This window comes from Talaromyces rugulosus, chromosome IV (assembly GCF_013368755.1).
Source record: "Talaromyces rugulosus chromosome IV, complete sequence".
In the NCBI taxonomy this organism is placed as follows: Eukaryota; Fungi; Ascomycota; class Eurotiomycetes; order Eurotiales; family Trichocomaceae; genus Talaromyces; species Talaromyces rugulosus.
This window is the reverse complement of record NC_049564.1, coordinates 4,808,086-4,825,971: the sequence shown is the minus strand read 5'-3', so window position 1 is coordinate 4,825,971 and position 17,886 is coordinate 4,808,086. Positions and strand designations below refer to the sequence as shown.

The following is a 17,886-nucleotide window of genomic DNA, read 5'->3' as shown; positions in this document are numbered from 1 at the left end:
ATAGAAATTTCATAGCATATTTTCTGTGCTCTGGCACCGAAGGACAGGAGGTGAGCAAATAATTACGCGAGCATTTATAGATGGTCGTATGACACTACGGCATATTTATTGTACAAATAACACTTGGATGATATCAAGCGTTGCCAAACTTACCAAATGTATGCAAATTTTATCAATTTGAATATCAAACTGCATGGCACGTATATGCTTGCATTCTAGAGACGAGTGATGCAAAAGCTTCCTTTCTTACTCCGACTCTCCAAAAAGCAGTCTTCATCGACCCTTCTTGTAAAATTTGCTCTGCTTTTTCTCACTTGTGCCGGAGGGTTTACCCCAGCAACAGATGGCATAAACAAACTCCCCGGACACGCCAACCTCGCGTGGCTTCACCTCCCCTCCCCCTCTTCCTCCCCTCTCCCTCTCACTTTTACTCTCACCTCTCATCTCTTCTTTCTCTTCCCCCCTCAATCATCCCGATCACCCCTCTTCTCTCATATCTTTTCTGCCTCTCTTACTATTCTCCTTTTACTTCCCCCTCTTACTCTTCTATTTCATTTCTTCTCTTTTAAACCTCCTGTCTTACTTTTATTCTATCGTGATCTTCGTACGAACGATATTCCTTCTTACCATCACATTACTGCCCTCAATATTCCCTCAGAATTGCCGCCTTGAGAAGGAGAAGACACAGCAACGATGAAGCCCCGAGACATCGACTTCTTGGTCCACCACATTATATTACCTTCCAAAGTCCCCGGCCAAATCGAAGAGGATCGCCATGAACGAGAAGCATTTCTCCTACAGCTATTGAGATCCGCTATTGTGGGGTTTAAACAGGGGTTTGGAAGGAGCCAAGCTGCTACGTTGACGCAGATCGAAAAGGCACTAGTCTGGTGGGAAGAAACCAGAGGACCAGACCACAAGCTCTCTTCGGAATGCCTAGTTAAGGTGCTGGATTCCTTGCAAGATGGAGGTAATCGCTTCTCCTTTACCCCCTAGCCTTTAACACAGAGCCACTAACAGAGCTAACATCTGTCCTAGACCTACTAGTGTTGTTTTTTGATGCACTGGAGACAACAGTGACATTCCAGTGCGACACAAGTGGAGTTCTGGTCCATTGCTTCTCATCCGCTCCACCGGCGGAAGAAGTCATGCAGAATGCTTTCGTTTTAATGCAATTTCCAACACAGGCGGTCAGGATAGACTGGCCCGAGTTCAAGCACAAGGAATTCATGGAACAGCTCGGTACATTCTTTGAACGCTTGGATAGAGAGTCATCTACGTCCAAAGAGATATCTAATCCTCTACTGCTTTCCGAATTCCTCATGAGCCTGTTGTTGGCCCATGGCAGTTCAGTTTCATCCATGAAAGCAGTTATCAAAAAGATTCGCGACACACTGGCCACTTATGATAACAAGTCTATTTGGAGGCGATCACCATGCTATCTCACCTTAAAGGCAACCATTCAGCTTCAGTTTTCCTCCCGCAGTGGTAACAACGAACCAATGCAGTACAAAAACTTTATGCTATTTTTTCTCAATAATTTGGCAAGGGAGTTTCTTGCACACAACATTGACTCCGAGGGGCTGTTTCTTATAAGCAACAAACTTGCGAGGAGGGTGGAGAAACTGAGAGATCTGGTTCTCCCATGTCTTGCGAAGTCAGTACAGGATACTGTACATCGAATAGCTCGCCGACTCCAAGCTGAATGGAAAAAAATACGGGAAAAAAGTATTGTGTCTTTTCAACCGTTCGACCCCGTGCCCGATGAAGAGACATGCCTGCAACTCGGCTCGTTACTTGAGTACATTGAGAAGGTCACCGATCGACCCACGGCTCGGCCTGCGCAGTATGCCAAAGAGTCTGAAAGATTTGGGAAAATTGCTATTAGTAGCACTGATTTGCCAAGTTTTGAAGCTGTTGAAGAGGTGAAGAAAAACGACTTCTATGCGCTTGCCGACTTCGAATCCTGGGTCGCGAGAAATCTTGAGGCCTGGACGGTCAGAAAACTTGTCAACTGTCTGGATGAAGATTACCACAACTTAAGTTTGTTGATACAGAGCTATATATCCCGAGGATTGATTGTGTATCGGAATAGCGTGGACCAGCTCTCGGTCTTATTGTTGACCGCACTCGACCTGTGGGTTGCTTTAGACCGCTTGGCTTGTGCGAAACATCCGTTTCTAGAAGACTTCTCGCCCGAGATCCCCAAAGTCTTCTTGACAGAAATTTTGTTGAACACGGAAGATGATTTACGGCGCCTCAATGGACTGGAGACATACATCTCCAACCGTTATGCTAAGCTGAAACACGACAAAGCTTCCATTTTCACTCGGCCTCGGCATGATTGGATGATGATGACACTAGCCGATTCTTGCTACGAGGACGTAAAGGAGGGCATCGCTTTAAAAGATCTCGAAAATACTATAAAAGATGAAAACAATACTCGTCGTCAGGAAAAGATCGAACAATTTGAGTCATTACGCAACGAGCTGAGCCAATTGCAGGAAACTCATCTCGGGTTAGCGCACAGTTCAGCTAAGACTGCTAATGGTTATCATAGAAAAGTCGATTGCCCAAAGTGCGAGGCGCAAAAGAAGGCTAAATCGTTGTCCATCGACGTTGGTGAGGATATTCTGCCGACGAATCCCAAGTTCTTGCTATTCGAAATGCAAGCCCCAGCAGCACTCGTATTCTGGAGAGACGCGACGTGGGCAATTTTGAATGATATCGTCAAGGGAGAAGTGAAAAAAGGTAAAAATTCAGTTTACGATATACAGTCGGTGTTCGAGCCGCTGCGTTCTTACTGGATAGAGCCCCGACCACGCCTGCAGGTGATGTCTCTTATCGCCCCTACCACTCGACAGATACTGAAGATATCCGAGATCACGGAGCCCGAAACCATCTGGAGGAGGAATTCGTTTAACCTTGTGTTGATCGACACTAAGACCAATGCCATAGTTTCCGACAATTCAAAAGTACATGAGTCTCATTTAATATTCAACCTCGATGCTTCTCTGCCCGAAGGACCCTACTCTCGATCACAGCTTCATGAATCACTAAGATCAGCCCCCCCCTCAACCAACACCGTGATAGCACAGCAGAATAACTGCTCGCATGATCTTAGTTTGAAGGAATATGTCGCGTTTGGCTCATTCAGGGCTGGAGAGCGACTGTCATGGTGGAAGGTTCTCCTGGAGCTGATGGCCGGCGTTATCGATCTCAATACAAGGGAAGCCAACTTGCTGTTTAAGTTGGCCACTTACCAGGTCGGGGAACCCGCTGATACGTACCTTCGGCTACCATGGCATGTTTTTGAGAACACGCCACTCTGTGAAAGACTGATTGACGCGATCCGACTGCACATACCAGCAACTTGTGATAACTGGACCAATGTCTACCTACTAAAGCTATTGGTTGACTTGACGATGAGAATAAAATCGCTATGTGCAAGCGAAAGTGAATCCAAATCTGTCTCAGGGCTCCTCCAGAGGCTGCGGACCACCTCCCTAAAATGGGCTCGAGAGTTGAGCAAAGACGACCGCTGCCTTCACAGGTGCGGTGGCGTTGCTGAAGACAGAAGGCACAGCGCGGCAAGAATGTTTGCTTTTGTCTACCAGCTTAGTTTTGAGGTAGAGGATAGGTCAGTGGCGCAACAAATTGACGGCGTTGCGTTCTTTGAATGCTCCCTGATTATCAAGAATTCAACGACCGAAAAAGAAGAATTTGATGATGAATTACTCGAATACGTAACTCGATGTGCTAGAGTTGGCAGAAAACTCGAGTCGATGATTATTCGACAAGCTCTAAAGAGTCAGACCAATCTGTCTAGCGTCCTATCCGAGGAGTGCCAGATACCTACGGGAATTTATTCTTACGACGCGCTTAACGATGATCATGACCGTGCTTGGATTGTCGGAACTAGCAATCAAACCACGCAGGAAATTCGTTTGAATGTTCTTACCGGCACTGTGTTGGTCAATGGTCATCGGACAAGACAATTACCGCCACAGTATACGACAGACGTTCTATATCAGCGGTTGTTTGGTGATCGTCTGATTGGTGTACTTGCTTCAGACGAAACTGGTATGACATATGTGAGCAGGACCTTTATTTCTGGATGGAAAGTCTACTTTTCTCGGAACGAAGACTCGGGTCTCATTGTTCGGGCGAGGAAAGACGAACAAACATTCGAGATCATCCCCCCATCAAAGCTCCAAGAAAAGTTTCCTACGCCCCTTATTGAAAATCATGTTCACTGGTTAAATCTCGACACCAAGACTGTCGAATTTAGGCCCTCTCGGAATTTTTGGGAGAGTTCTGAAGAAAACTGGTCATTGATGATAACCTCGGCGGGCCATGGAGTCATGCAGAAAGGGTCCACAGGAACACGATTATATGATGTGGATAAAACATCATTTACATATCTCTCAAAGCTTTTTGCAGGGTTCGAAGAAAGAAGGAACATCGTTGTCATTCAATCAGACGAATGCTTTTGTGAGATCGTACTTCCCAGATACGATCTGCGCTTTTTCCTGAGTTCAGATGGCGACATAGTCTGTCGAGAGCTGGATGCTATTGTTGACTTTAAATATGATATTGGGGTCTTTTATGGTCTGCGAAGCAAGATTGTACTGAAGACGCTGGTGAATCCTGAAGATATGCGGCGGAAAGTGCTAATCCCTTACGGTACAGTCAATGTTGCCAGGGACTTAAATGACATTCATGTATCAGTCGATATCACATCGAAGAGCTCTCATTGCAAGTATTTTGAGTACAGCGTGGACAAAATTTTGGGAAGACTGATTCACGGACCCGACACTGTTTCAAGGCTGTTTGCTGCATATTTGCACGCAGTTACTTCTTACCTGTTGAGCGACTCATTGACACGACGTTCCGGCACAGAAGAGGCTTTGCGGCTTTTAAATCAGCAGTCAATAAATGACTGTTATGAACTATCCAGAGAATCGCTTGATATTTTATATATCATATCCTCTCTGACGCCGACACGTAGATGTCCCGGCAAAACCAAGCTTGCGGAAACAGTGATTTGGAACGAAAACCTAATTTCGACGACACAGATCACGGATTTCTCTATCCTTGTCGAAAGGATAAAGAAAGAGAATGACAAGTTGAGATGCATTTATAGTTCTGAGCCCTGCGTTTATCACAAGAGTCCGACATATCCAAATCTTCTCTCTCGCGCAAATGCCATGGAGTCACGATTCCATACAATTGACCAGAAAATCAAACTTGAGTATTCTTTCAAATCGATAACAGTACTCATTGACGGCTCTTGCTCTGTATACCAGCTGTCAACTATGGTAAGAGCATGGTCAGTTCCAAAGCAACCTTATTTGTTCGACATATTCAAGGAGTTAGAGACTGTTCAAGGCTTCAATGAACCATTTGAACATAGTTCACTTTCTGAATTGTTGAAGCTATCAATAAGACAATCCTGGGGTTCTTTATTCCAAGTTTGCTTCAGGTCTTCACAAAGGGACTGTTACGACTTGATTTTTCTTTTCGGGCCTCTCGTATTTTTCCAGCCTGACTTGATGCCGCACGTTACAACACTGGTTGCATGCGCTATTAAGAAACCCCAGTATAAACCAAGATACTCGTGGTACAACCTGAGAGTCGGAAGGGAGGTCGATGAGGATTATATCAAGACAGTCGTGACTGAAAATCGAATCCCATTTGAGGAGTCTGCTAGACTGGCGAACCATTCAGCAGCCAGACCGTTTACGAAAAAAAATTACGATTTAAATTTCCAGGATGAGCATATTGCAATAGTGGGCTTAGTCAAAGAGAGATGGCATCTGGACGAGTTTGGTCCTGTTTCAAGGGTGTTTAAATGTATCGATGTTACGGAGGCCATCAGTACATTGAAGACAAGATGCCGTAATTGGCGGCACAACAAGGAATTTCACGAGTTTGTAAGGCATCTGAAAGATACGGTCTTCCGAGACACGACTTTCAGATTGAAACACGTTATCGCGCCATCTCTAGGAGTGGACGCGCGGTTTGATCAGTGGACAGAGACGGAGTCCAATCTGCCCGACATACTAGAGTTATTGAACTCCACGAAAGAAATTGTGTCGGCCATTGAGATACAATCCTTTGTTGTCACAAATCATGACAATACATTCACACAGGACTATCTGCGGAAAATGACAGATGAGCAGTACGTTGTCGTGCAGGGGCTTGTTACCTCAATCAGGGATGTCTGCAAAGCAGAGACGACTGCACGTTGTATTTTGAAGGATGCTCGACTCTATCCACAGATTTCAACATTTCCGTTACTCGGGCTGATGGCTAGAAGTACCTGGTCTTTAGTACCCCAGCAATGGAAACCAGTCATCATACATCTGGGAAAAGCCATTGTGCTATTTCAATATTTCCAGAGACTGGCTTTTCATGCAATCCAAGGGGACGGGTTTTCGCTGCAGCGGGAACTCAGTAGTTGTGGTTATGTAAATTGGTCACCGGAAGAGTATCCAGAATGGTTGCTCTTTCAGTTGGAAAACAACGTCTCCATCCGGGAGACACAGGCACTTCTCGCAAAAAAAATTATGCTTCCCAACGAAAACTCTCTGTTTCAACTTAACATGGGGGAGGGAAAATCTTCTGTCATAATTCCCATAGTTTCGACAATGATGGCAAACGGCTCAAATCTTTTCAGGGTTGTTGTCTTAAAGCCCCTCGTGAAACAGATGATTCGAACACTTCATCAAACACTTGGGGGGCTTATTGACCGCCGTGTATATTACCTTCCTTTTCAGCGGAATATGAAGCTAGATGTGAAAATTTTGACATCTCTTTTTTCTCTTATGGAAGAATGTTTGCAGACCGGCGGCATACTCGTTTGTTTGCCCGAGCACATATTGTCCCTGAAACTAGTGGGAATAGATTTGTTGATACAAAAATCTAATCTAGCTTCTCAGGTTTTACAACGGCAAGAATGGCTTTCTAAAAACGCCAGGGACGTCCTGGATGAGAGTGATGAAATCCTGTCTCCCAATTTTGAGCTTGTTTACACATCCGGCGCAAGACAGCCGGTCGATTACGCTCCTGACAGATGGCTTGTGGTGTCTGAATTACTAGGAGTTGTGGCTAGAAATATGAGTTCCTTCACAGCCAATCTCGCAATAAATTTGACTAGGAAGTCGCCGGAACAGTGGTCTGACTTGCGCATCCTTACCCCGGAGGCCGCCGACAAATTCGTCTCTGCTGTGGGAACTGCCATATCAGGCGGTTGCCTTCCTTCCCTACCTTTGTGTCACTGCTCGAGCCAGCTCCGCAAAGTTATCGCAGACTTTCTTGTGGCGGAAATGTGTGGAGCACAATCTCGCAAGGCAATCCAGGCTTGTTTTGAGGGAAGTGATACCTTTCGTCTATTGGCAACTTTACGGGGCTTCCTGGCTGGAGGCATTTTGAAGACTGTCTTCTATATCAAGCGTTGGTATGTTGATTACGGACTCGATTTTAAGCGGGATTTTCAAATGGCGGTCCCATATCGTGCAAAGGGTGTCCCCTCGCTTAGTTCGGAATACTCAAACCCAGACATCGCCATAATTCTGACTTATCTGAGTTGGTACAACTCCGGCTTGGATGAGGAGAATGCTCTACAGACATTTAAACTACTACGGCAAGAGCCAGATGGGGATATTCTTTACTGCGAGTGGACACCGCCTTCACATCTGTCAGAGTTACGACGAATCAACACCATAGACATAGAGGATTTCTCAAAGAATGTTTTCCCGTACTTCAGATATAACATGTCCGCAATCAACTACTTTTTATTGAAAACCGTTTTCCCGCGAGATTGTCGAGAGTATGCAGAACGGTTGTCGAGTTCCGCATGGGATTTACCATTCGATACAGACAAGCACACCACTGGCTTTAGTGGAACAAGTAGCAGTGCCAGTTTATTGCCTTTCTCAATTAAACAGCAGCGTCTTGTGGCTCCAGAGTCAAACACAGAAGACATCTTGGAAAGAATGAGAAATGCTTCAAGTGCTATATATGAGCTTCCCGCATCATCCGACAATCCAAGGCAGTGTATTCAGGAGATGATACAGTTTGTGATGACTAAAGAAAAGCTAACAAAGGTCCTAATTGATGTTGGCGCGTTGATTGTTGGAGTGACCAATCAGGACGTTATTGAGATCTGGATGAGCCTTGATAGCAACATAGAAGGGGGTGTATTCTTTGACAATGGTGATGAGCTTATGGTTCGACACCGAGACGGCAGGGTCGAAAGACTTATGGGATCTTTATTCAACCAACAGCTTGAAAAATGTGTCATCTATCTAGATGAAGCCCATACGAGAGGAACTGATATTGCATTCCCTCGTGACTTTCGCGCAGTTGTGACATTGGGTCCCTTCTTGACAACAGAGAGATTTGCTCAAGGTATTTAATATTTCGTGAACTTTATTTGACTGGCACTGATCGTCGATAACTAGGATGCCTTCGGTTGCGCAAACTCGGATTTGGACAGCAATTCATTTGCATTAACCCGCCTCATATTCATAAGAAGCTTGTGGAATTGGCAAAAGAAAGGAATAGCGACACTCCGTCTATTGACGATATCTTTGCGCTTACCGAACGGGAGACTCGTGACTATGTGGCAAGAAATACTCTTTTGAATGTGACAAAAGGTCTGGATCACTGCCGTAGAAGACTGGCGCACCAGAAATTTGTGGGCAATACACCTATTGCTACTGTTTTGAAAAATGAGCGAGCGGTGAAAGTTTTCACAAGAACAATACCAGGATGTGAGAAGAAAACTGTAATCGAGAGATACAGTAATCCACCCAAGGAGCAGGATCTTCTTCAAGACATTCCCCGGAGCGACATCAGCCGGGACAACACCCTGGCAAGGCTGGTGGATACATACCGCTTACTCTGCGAAAAAGAGCATACTTTCATCGGTAATCTGGAAGAAAGGGAGCGAGAAGCCTTCCACCAGGCCGAAGAAGAACGACAGATCGATCGACCGCCAAACGCAGTGCCAGCAAATTTTGAGATTTGCGGAGCGTTGAAAAATTTTGTTGCAAAGGGGTCCCTTAACCACAACAATGACAGTATCCACAAAGCTTTTCTATCCTTGTTGCATGGTAGCAAGAAAGTGGGTACATGGCCTGGCTTTTTCGCTCGAAATGGGCGAAAGTCGAGATTATTCACCACAACAAGCTTCCAACGAAGCATCATTCCTGTGAAAGAGGAACTTAATCTTCCCATAGGGAATGACTATCTGCGACCAGTAAATTGGGTTCTTTCGTCTAACTGCAACGCAGAAGCCGGTCTACTTGTGATTAGCACGGAGGAAGCCAATGCCATCCTTCCAGATGTCATCCAAAGCAAGGCTGTAACTCTTCACATGTATTCTCCACGCATCTCGTTGTCCATGCCATCTTTCAACAAACTCAACATCTGCAATATCCCTTCCTACACAAGTCCTATCTTGCAGCCGACAGACCTTATTGAGCTCGGGCTATTTGCAGGTTCGCTTTACTTGGACTCATACGAGGACTACATGCTCCTTTGTGAATATCTAGGTCTCGCAGCGGGGTACCCTGGGACTATTCCTAGTGGAGTGACTATCTCAGTAGATGGTTACATCCCCGCAAACAATCGAGCAGGTATGGGGTGGGGAGGTTGCCCTTTTGGGAGCAACCCGTTGCCGATGATCCAAAATCTGGTTACAGGCCGGTGCAAGGGAGAAATTTTCCGTAGCACTCATATCGGCAATGTGCTACGAGGCTGCACCCTCTCTGAGAACGATTTTGATCTAAGACAAACTGTTAAAATGGAAATCGACAGCCCTGACCAGTCGCTCCTTGTTGATGGAAATAATGATAGTCCAGAGGATTCGGAAATGAAGGTTGACTCCGACTCCGATTCTGACGATCTTATGTGATTTTGTATTGGCTAAGGAGGAGCATTAGGTTGAGTTAAGAAGAGAAAATTAGAGAATGTGTAACTCGAGATGAAATTTGTGTACTAAGTTTTCGACCGGAATGAAGAGAATGGTTTTTGCCGTCTGTTTTGACTCACAGGACACTCTTAGTACTTATAGATACTTATCCAACTGCGGTCGTTATGCTGTTAGACTTGACTGCTTCTGTGGCTTTGGAGGCCTCTATTCCAATTGAAAAACAAGAACCGTGACTGGTAAATAATTGGACTACAGAGCAGATAAACATCTCGGCTATCTCGGGTGACTGGGTTTGGTTACATTCTCTGACCGACGATCAATGATACTTGGACATTGAAGTAATGTAACTTGGCCGACTCGGTCGTAGATCCGCTGTCAACCTTATGTCACTGGCTACGCTTTATTTTTCTTTATTCGATCGCTTGTATGGGGAACGTGGTCGGCCCCCGATTTGCAACATGTGAATTGATTGATGGTGTTGTTAAAATCGAGCAACCTATCAACCAAACCAGTAATATAGAAGCTCCATCGGACGTCGTAGGGTTGTAGATGTTGCGTAATACCACAGCTGAAATAGAATAATGAAGCCAAAAGTCAGATCAAAGCCGACTAGGAATAGCGTATATGCTGAAACTGTCATCAAACAAGGATAGAAATATTTGAAGGGATTGGAATTGGCGTTGTTTTACAGGTATTAGAGGTATACTGTACCGTTGCAATCTTGGAATCCTGCTTTGGCGAGAAAAAGTGAGTGCGCATGGATTATGTTTATTTAGGGGTCCAATATTATTATGACGACGATCACTTTGCTTTATCTATTCCCGCAGAAAATAGAGGTAGCAGCTTGCGATGTATCGCTGAGCTGGCACGCAGGTCGTCTGGACGTGCGGATGGTTGCTACATCTAGCAGCACCTGACGCCGGCAGATGGTGAGGGCGCATGTAGAAATGAAGGAACGTGCCTGTCCAAATGTTTCGAGGTTGAAACGAAGCGTGATACGACTGCCAAAGGAGATGATAGTACGTAAGTAGAACCGAGGCCAGCGGTCATGCCATGGGCGAGTGACGATGGATGATGACCGACGAGGGGGCCGAGGCCAATGCAACCTCAGCCCGCAGTGCTGATAAACACCAAGATAGTGAAACGGACTAAGGCAAAACGCACTGCAGCGAACGCAGCAGGTGTTGGAGTTGCCTCGCAATGTATGGTGTGGTTGCGCTGGCCGTGCTGGGTGCTCTCCAGAGCGAGAAAGGCCGAATTCAACCGTGAGGCATTACAGAATGTCGTTGTCGGCTGCAGCAGATGACATTATAAGCAGGCGGAGACGCTGCAGAGCCGCGGCCAATAGGAGGCTGCCCCTGTGCACGGCCCACACCGGCTCTATTAAGGCTGGTCTTGGCGTTCTTGGCACCTCGTCGACCCTTGTTGACCCTTCACTTCACCTCCATTTTCAAAGCTCTCAGACTGCTCCATTGCCAATCAGCGCGCATGAGCTAGTTCGTCAATTATCACCAGGCGCTGCTCGATGTCACATCGACATCAGGCCTCGTCACAAACTGCTAGTCTGCCTGCCTTCTGGAACAACACAGGTGCTGACTCCAACATACATCTGGATCTCAAGCCACGCCCCCAGTTAGTGCCATCTATTATTATCGGACGCCTTTTCCGTTTCCTGTGAGCGCCACCACCACACAGCCGGTACACGACAGTAGTGTGACAAGTATGACCGCTCTTAACGGTTGTACAAAACAAACGGTGTAGTGGAGTGTGGGTGGACAGGCCGTCCGTGTCTAAAACCAAGCAAGTATCGACGATGCTGATGACCAAGACGTGTGCTTGGCCAGCATGACTATGTATCTTCAAATCATACCGTACAGCGATAGTTATACGTTAGACGGTCTGGATGGTCCCTGTAGTAAGGCCATGCATAGATCGACAGAGCTTGGACTACTACGAGTCCGTAGTGAATGGTAACGTTGGTCCTCGGCAGCCTCGTGTGTGATGCGCTGACCCCAGGTTACAGCCAGCCTCAAGCTACGCCTAGCTTGGGGTTGACGCCGCCACCGCGTGTGACTCTACCTAGTGCAGGAAATAGCTAGCCTGACTATCCGCAAGTGGACGATCTGACAACCGGTGCCATGCCCGACAGTGGACACCCATGAATATTATTATGTTGAATCGCACTTGTGGCGTTTATGCCTCCCTCCCGCCGAGCCCTGGCTTGTTTCGAGTGTTACATTCCACAGCCCTGGGTATGGCCTTGGCTAGCTGTGGGGAACCCGGCACCTGGAATGCTAACAGGAACAAAAAAAGATAGCCAACAGTCGACACGAGTGAAAGCATACGGTGCCTATGGCTAAACATTAGTGCCGAGCCGGTGGTAACCCTATCGGTCGTGCAGTCCAGACTCCACGACTATAAAGTCTCTCATCACGCCCTTCTTTGCAATGCCCTTGTTATTCCTTCCCCAGTCAACAACGAACCCGGATAGCTAGTCCTTCCTTTTCCTGCTTTCCACTCCTTTCTTGCTAGTATCGTATCATTCCCTTGGACGATTCAGTCAAGACTACATTCCTTCAATCAACCATGTCTTCTGCGAAGTACATCCTTTCCGGCACTGCCATTTTGGCAGGCCTTATCGGGGCTCAGGCCAAGCTCGACACCAGCTCGAGCAGCAACGTTGCTGTCTACTGGGGACAAAACTCCTACGGCGCCGCCAGCGGTGGCTTGGAGCAACAAGACCTCGGCAAGTACTGCGATGACGACAACATCGACGTCTTGATCTTGTCCTTTGTGACTCAGATCAACGGCCAAGGTGGCGCTCCTGTCATCAACTTTGCCAACACTGGCGACAAATGCACCCTCATCGACGGCACTGAGCTGCTTAGCTGCCCCCAAGTCGGGTATGTCATCCTATTTCCACCTCGTCAAGCAGGATAACAGCTAACATTGCATTCTGTAGTACCGACATCAAAACCTGCCAAGACAAGGGAAAGACCATTCTTCTTTCCATCGGTGGTGCTACCTACAGCGAAGGAGGCTTCACCAGCTCGGACGACGCCACCGCCGGTGCTCAGTTGATCTGGGAAACCTTTGGTCCCTCTAAGAATGGATCGGCTCAACGTCCATTCGGCGATGCCGTTGTTGATGGATTCGACTTTGACTTTGAATCTACTGTTTCCAACATGGAAGTCTTCGGCAACGAGATTCGCAGCCTCATGGACGCCGACACCAGCAAGAAATACTTCTTGACTGCCGCTCCCCAGTGTGTCTACCCTGACGCCGCTGACAACGCCATGCTGAACGGTGCTGTTTCCTTCGATGCTATCTGGGTCCAATTCTATAACAACTTCTGCGGTGTCCAGAACTACAAGTCAGGAACCGACACACAGACTGCCTTCAACTTTGACGTCTGGGACAAGTGGGCAAAGGAAACCTCCAAGAACCCTGATGTCAAGGTCATCCTTGGTGTTCCTGCCAACACTGGCGCTGCCGGTTCTGGATACCTGTCTGCTTCCGACCTCAAGCCCGTCGTTGACTACTCTGCTACCTTCTCCAGCTTCGGTGGTGTCATGCTGTGGGATGCCTCCCAGGCCTATGCCAACGACGGCTTCCTTGCCGGCGTCCGCTCTGACGTGGGTAGCAACAGCAACAGCACCACCACCAAATCTCGTGTGATGCGCAGCTTTGCCGACCGCCGCTACTGGTAAATTACCAGCCATCCTTGACTGGAGATGTTTGAGTCTCAGGTAGACTCTTGATTATGATCTTAGAACAGAATCATGACATTCATCTCTTGCGATTGGAGGACGAGAACAAAAAGCATTAGCTTGAGAATGGGAGTGGGAGTTGGTTTTGTTACTTGTATTTTTGGGATGCAAGTTGTCGTTCGCTGTACCGGATCGTGACTTGACCAATAAGGCTTGCTGATCAGCCGCTCGCTTTGTTTTGGCGGGCAAATCCATGCATTTGCTCGTCTTTTTTTTTGGAGAGCTTGTACATATTTTGCTTACATTTTTACCATTCTACCTGTACATACTTTTGAAACACCCATTTTTGACAAATTGAGCGCTTGATCTCCAACTGGCCTATCATTCAGACTTCTAAATAAAGGAAAGAGAAAAACTGTACATATTTAGCAACCTAAAATGGTGGACTAATTCCTATTCGGAACAAATGAGCAAATATGTTGTTGCTGGCCAAAAAAATGGAATTTAGGAATGTGAATCCATCTATAACTGTCGCCAAGTCCGTTCGTATACATATAAAAGTGGGGCAGTCAAAATTCCCATCACACGATCCAGCTCAGTCTCCTTCAGTCATTTGCCTGTAGATCATCACTAGGGCTAGATGTATTACGCATGTTTGTTATTTTGCTTTTTTGTTTCTGCCTACGTTTCGGGTGACTTACAGCACCTGATGCACTCACTGCCAATGCAGAGGTGCAGCTGATATCCATCCATCTAGACTGCATTCAACCAACCATGTCCATATTAAAGTTGAAATAAAGGAATTCAAATATTCGTAATTGTTCAAGCACATCGATAACAACAATGATTATTAATATTGCTGTCATAATTATTTACTGGCAATGGACCTTGCTGTGGGGCCATGACTGGATTAGGAAATTCTGGCGTATTCGTACAGTTTTAGCCCTAATTATTGCCTCCTGATCATCAGCATCCGAGAATTACATTATTAGAATCGCAAAGTAAATCCACCATCCTGACTTCAATTGGATATTCTGTGAATCTCTGAGCAGTTATCTGCCCTAGTCAATTTTTTCTAGCCTCTTTGGTCCCAGTAGACTACCGTAGCCCAGCCTGGCAAAGCCAGGAACGAATACGAACAAATTTCCTTTCCAGTCCAAACATCGACAATGGAGGCGCATAAGTTACCACTATCACGACGCACGCATCAAAAGTCACGCCTGGGATGCGGAAACTGCAAGCGACGTCGCATTAAAGTAAGTATTTGTCTTTATGTCGAACGCAATAGTTATTTGAAACCGTTTGCTACTTCGAATGTTATTTCGTCCGATCATTATCTATAAAAATTACTCCAAGTTTTTCCAACGACATCATCGAGATTAACTTGGATTCCAATTTTTCTAATTAAATACAGAGGAGATAATCTGACTATATAGTGCAGTGCGATGAGAGAAAACCAATATGTTCGAACTGTGTGATGCACGCGATTGAATGCACATTTTCCAATCCCAACATCTCGGCATCGCCTCCCGCCACAACCCGTCGATTCCGACCGTATCAGCCTGCATCAGAAAGCTTCAAAAAGAAACACAGCGAAGAATTTGAGGTGGAAGACCAAACCCATATATCGACAAACTCGATCGGAACACAATGTGATTTCGACATCACCTCGCGGCCCAGCCGAATCACAGACCAGAGCCCTATCCTCTTCGCTGACCTGCAACTTTTCCACCACTTTACCGCTTCTACCTACCGCACTATCGCCGACGATCCAAAACTCTACGATCTATGGCAAATAGAAATTGTTCGGTGGAGTATGACGTTTCCCTCCATTTTACATCTCATTCTTGCTCTCTCGGCGCTGCATTTGGGCTACGAAAACCCCGACCAACGACACCAGTACGTGCAGCAGGCAGATGATCATTTTACTTTCGGGGTCCGGTCGGTGACAGCAGTATTAGCCCAGCTGAATGAGGAGAGTTGTCAGAAAGTGTACATTTCAGCTGTGTTGATCTGCTTTGTCTACTTTGCGAGAGGGCCGAGGGCTGGAGAATACCTCGTTTTTAGTGACCAAGGTTTGTCTGAATGGCGGGTGCTCATGAATGGTGTTAAATTAATTTTACACTCCTACCACGAACAAGTCTTCTCCGGGATTTTGGAGCCAAAGATCAATCCAGAAGCACTCAGCGTTAGTCCGCTGCTGCGCAGTGAATTGGATGAGCATATTCTACGCGTCCAAGCGGTGCAGCAACTGGTTAATCAAATGTTTCTCACGGAAACCGACAATTACATATACACATCGGCTATCAATGAATTATTAGCCGTCTTGAATGAGGTGTACGAAAAGCGCTCCTCTCAGAAATCACCCGTGGGTTTAATGCAGGTGCTTATCGGGTGGGTGTATCGGCTACCAGATGAGTTAACGAGTCAGCTTGAGCAAAAAGAACCCGTGGCGCTGGTGATTCTGGCACATTGGGCTGTTTTATTGAAGTATATGCAAGCTGTATGGTTTATGAAAGGCTGGGATGCGCATGTCGTGGTAGGCGTTTGGTGTTCCCTCGAGGCTGAATTTCATCCGTGGATTGAGTGGCCAATGCAACAAATCTAAGAGAACTAGAGAAATAGCTAGTTGATTTTTTACTAGGTAATAATAATAAATTACTTCGTATATTAAAATCTGTCAGAACTTTGTAGCGGACCCCGTGCACCTATTAATTGATGCTAGGCACGGATTTCACGACGCACTTTTCTTTCTACGGTACTATTTCTAGAAGCCAATCAATAAGCGGACAATACTTCATGTATAGAAAATTTCTTGCTTAATTTGGAACTCCTGAGACATGAGTGGAGCTACATGTTTGATAATAAAGTTGCCTGGCCCCACAACGTATTCGGGTTCAGATTTCCTAAAAAGGCAATTGGCGATAACGTATATAAAGGGTGAACACAACATCCATTTTGATAAATCAAATATCAATAAATTCTAGCTCTACTATGGATATTGTTTATCACAATGGCACCAATGGGTCCAGTCCCTGGGTCGACTTTTATCCCTATACACCCTCCGCGAGCGCCGGTTATGCGTTCATGGGTCTATTTGGAGTCGCGACAGTCGCCCATTTTGTATTCATCTTCTTATTTCGCGCTCCATATTTTCTTCCAATGATAATTGGCGGTATCTGTACGACAAACAAGCAAATTATCTCTACAAACGATTATAAAAGTCCCCAAGCTAACGGCGATAAATGGCGGCAGGTGAAACCTTTGGTTATTACGGTCGAGCCTGGTCGCATCAGTCTCGAACTGATATTGGTTCCTGGGCCTTGGGAGCAATGCTGATTATGACTGCACCGCCCCTTCTCGCAGCGACAATATACATGGTTCTCGGCCGTATCATTCGTTCATTTGATGCGGAGCATCTGTCAAGAATGCGCGTTAAAAGGCTCACGCTCACTTTTGTACTCAACGATGTGATATGTTTCTGCACTCAGCTTGGCGGAATTGGCATTCAGGTTACAGGTGATGCAAATATTATAAGCATCGGCGACAAGGTAGTGCTAGCCGGTTTGATTTTTTCCCTGTTCATATTCGCCCTTTTTGTCTGGATCGCTGTTGATTTCCACCGACGACTTTCGCGTGAGCCTACAAAAATTCTTCTCATCAAGCCCGAGGAATCGATACCATGGAAACGATACATGATAGCGCTGTACATTTCTTCTCTCGCGATGATTATTCGAAATCTTGTTCGGGCGATTCAATTCGGTGCTAGTCGGCTATCCCCGGTAAACACGCAGGAAGCGTATATCTATGTATTCGACGCGTTTATGATGTTTATTTCCATGGCTGTGCTGTTGGTATATCATCCTGGGAATCTTATTAAAAAGGCGAGAAGGATTGCTACTGTGAATCAACTTCATAGGGAACTAGTCACGCCAGAGGTTGGAGACGATGCGGCAAATTATGGACATATCCCAATGACGGATAGAATATGAAGGTCTTGGAAAAACTTAGTTCCTTACAGCCTTCTTGATTGGAACTGGCTAAGGAGGCGGGTAGATTTCGTGATACTTGGAGACGAGAGTAGAAGAAGCATGGCACGATTGCCAGCTATCGATTGGTATGTGACCTAATAAATCGCGATGGATTATTCTTGCTTTGGGAATTACATTCATTTTATATAGTTAATTTCCCAATTCAAAAATTTAAAAACAGAGGTTGTGGTTGTCACCTTTT

The 17,886-nt window shown here is 46.0% G+C and overlaps 4 protein-coding genes across 4 annotated transcripts; all 4 read left to right on the top strand.

Moving 5' to 3' along the window:
- Nucleotides 1–693: 693 nt before the first annotated feature.
- Nucleotides 694–9,925, top strand: TRUGW13939_08388 (uncharacterized protein; the record flags this gene model as incomplete). The annotated part of the gene is made up of 3 exons (XM_035491523.1): nt 694–970; nt 1,039–8,415; nt 8,469–9,925. The coding sequence occupies 3 exons, from the start codon at nt 694–696 to the stop codon at nt 9,923–9,925; spliced, it is 9,111 nt and encodes a 3,036-aa protein (XP_035347416.1).
- A 2,604-nt stretch (nt 9,926–12,529) lies between these two features.
- Nucleotides 12,530–13,653, top strand: TRUGW13939_08387 (uncharacterized protein; the record flags this gene model as incomplete). The annotated part of the gene is made up of 2 exons (XM_035491522.1): nt 12,530–12,846; nt 12,906–13,653. 2 exons carry the CDS (start codon nt 12,530–12,532, stop codon nt 13,651–13,653), a joined length of 1,065 nt encoding a protein of 354 aa, XP_035347415.1.
- A 1,169-nt stretch (nt 13,654–14,822) lies between these two features.
- TRUGW13939_08386 (uncharacterized protein) lies at nt 14,823–16,261 on the top strand (the record flags this gene model as incomplete). Its single annotated transcript, XM_035491521.1, has 2 exons — nt 14,823–14,909; nt 15,095–16,261. The coding sequence occupies 2 exons, from the start codon at nt 14,823–14,825 to the stop codon at nt 16,259–16,261; spliced, it is 1,254 nt and encodes a 417-aa protein (XP_035347414.1).
- Nucleotides 16,262–16,647: 386 nt separating this feature from the next.
- On the top strand, nt 16,648–17,645 carry TRUGW13939_08385 (uncharacterized protein; the record flags this gene model as incomplete). The annotated part of the gene is made up of 2 exons (XM_035491520.1): nt 16,648–16,834; nt 16,909–17,645. 2 exons carry the CDS (start codon nt 16,648–16,650, stop codon nt 17,643–17,645), a joined length of 924 nt encoding a protein of 307 aa, XP_035347413.1.
- Nucleotides 17,646–17,886: the final 241 nt, after the last annotated feature.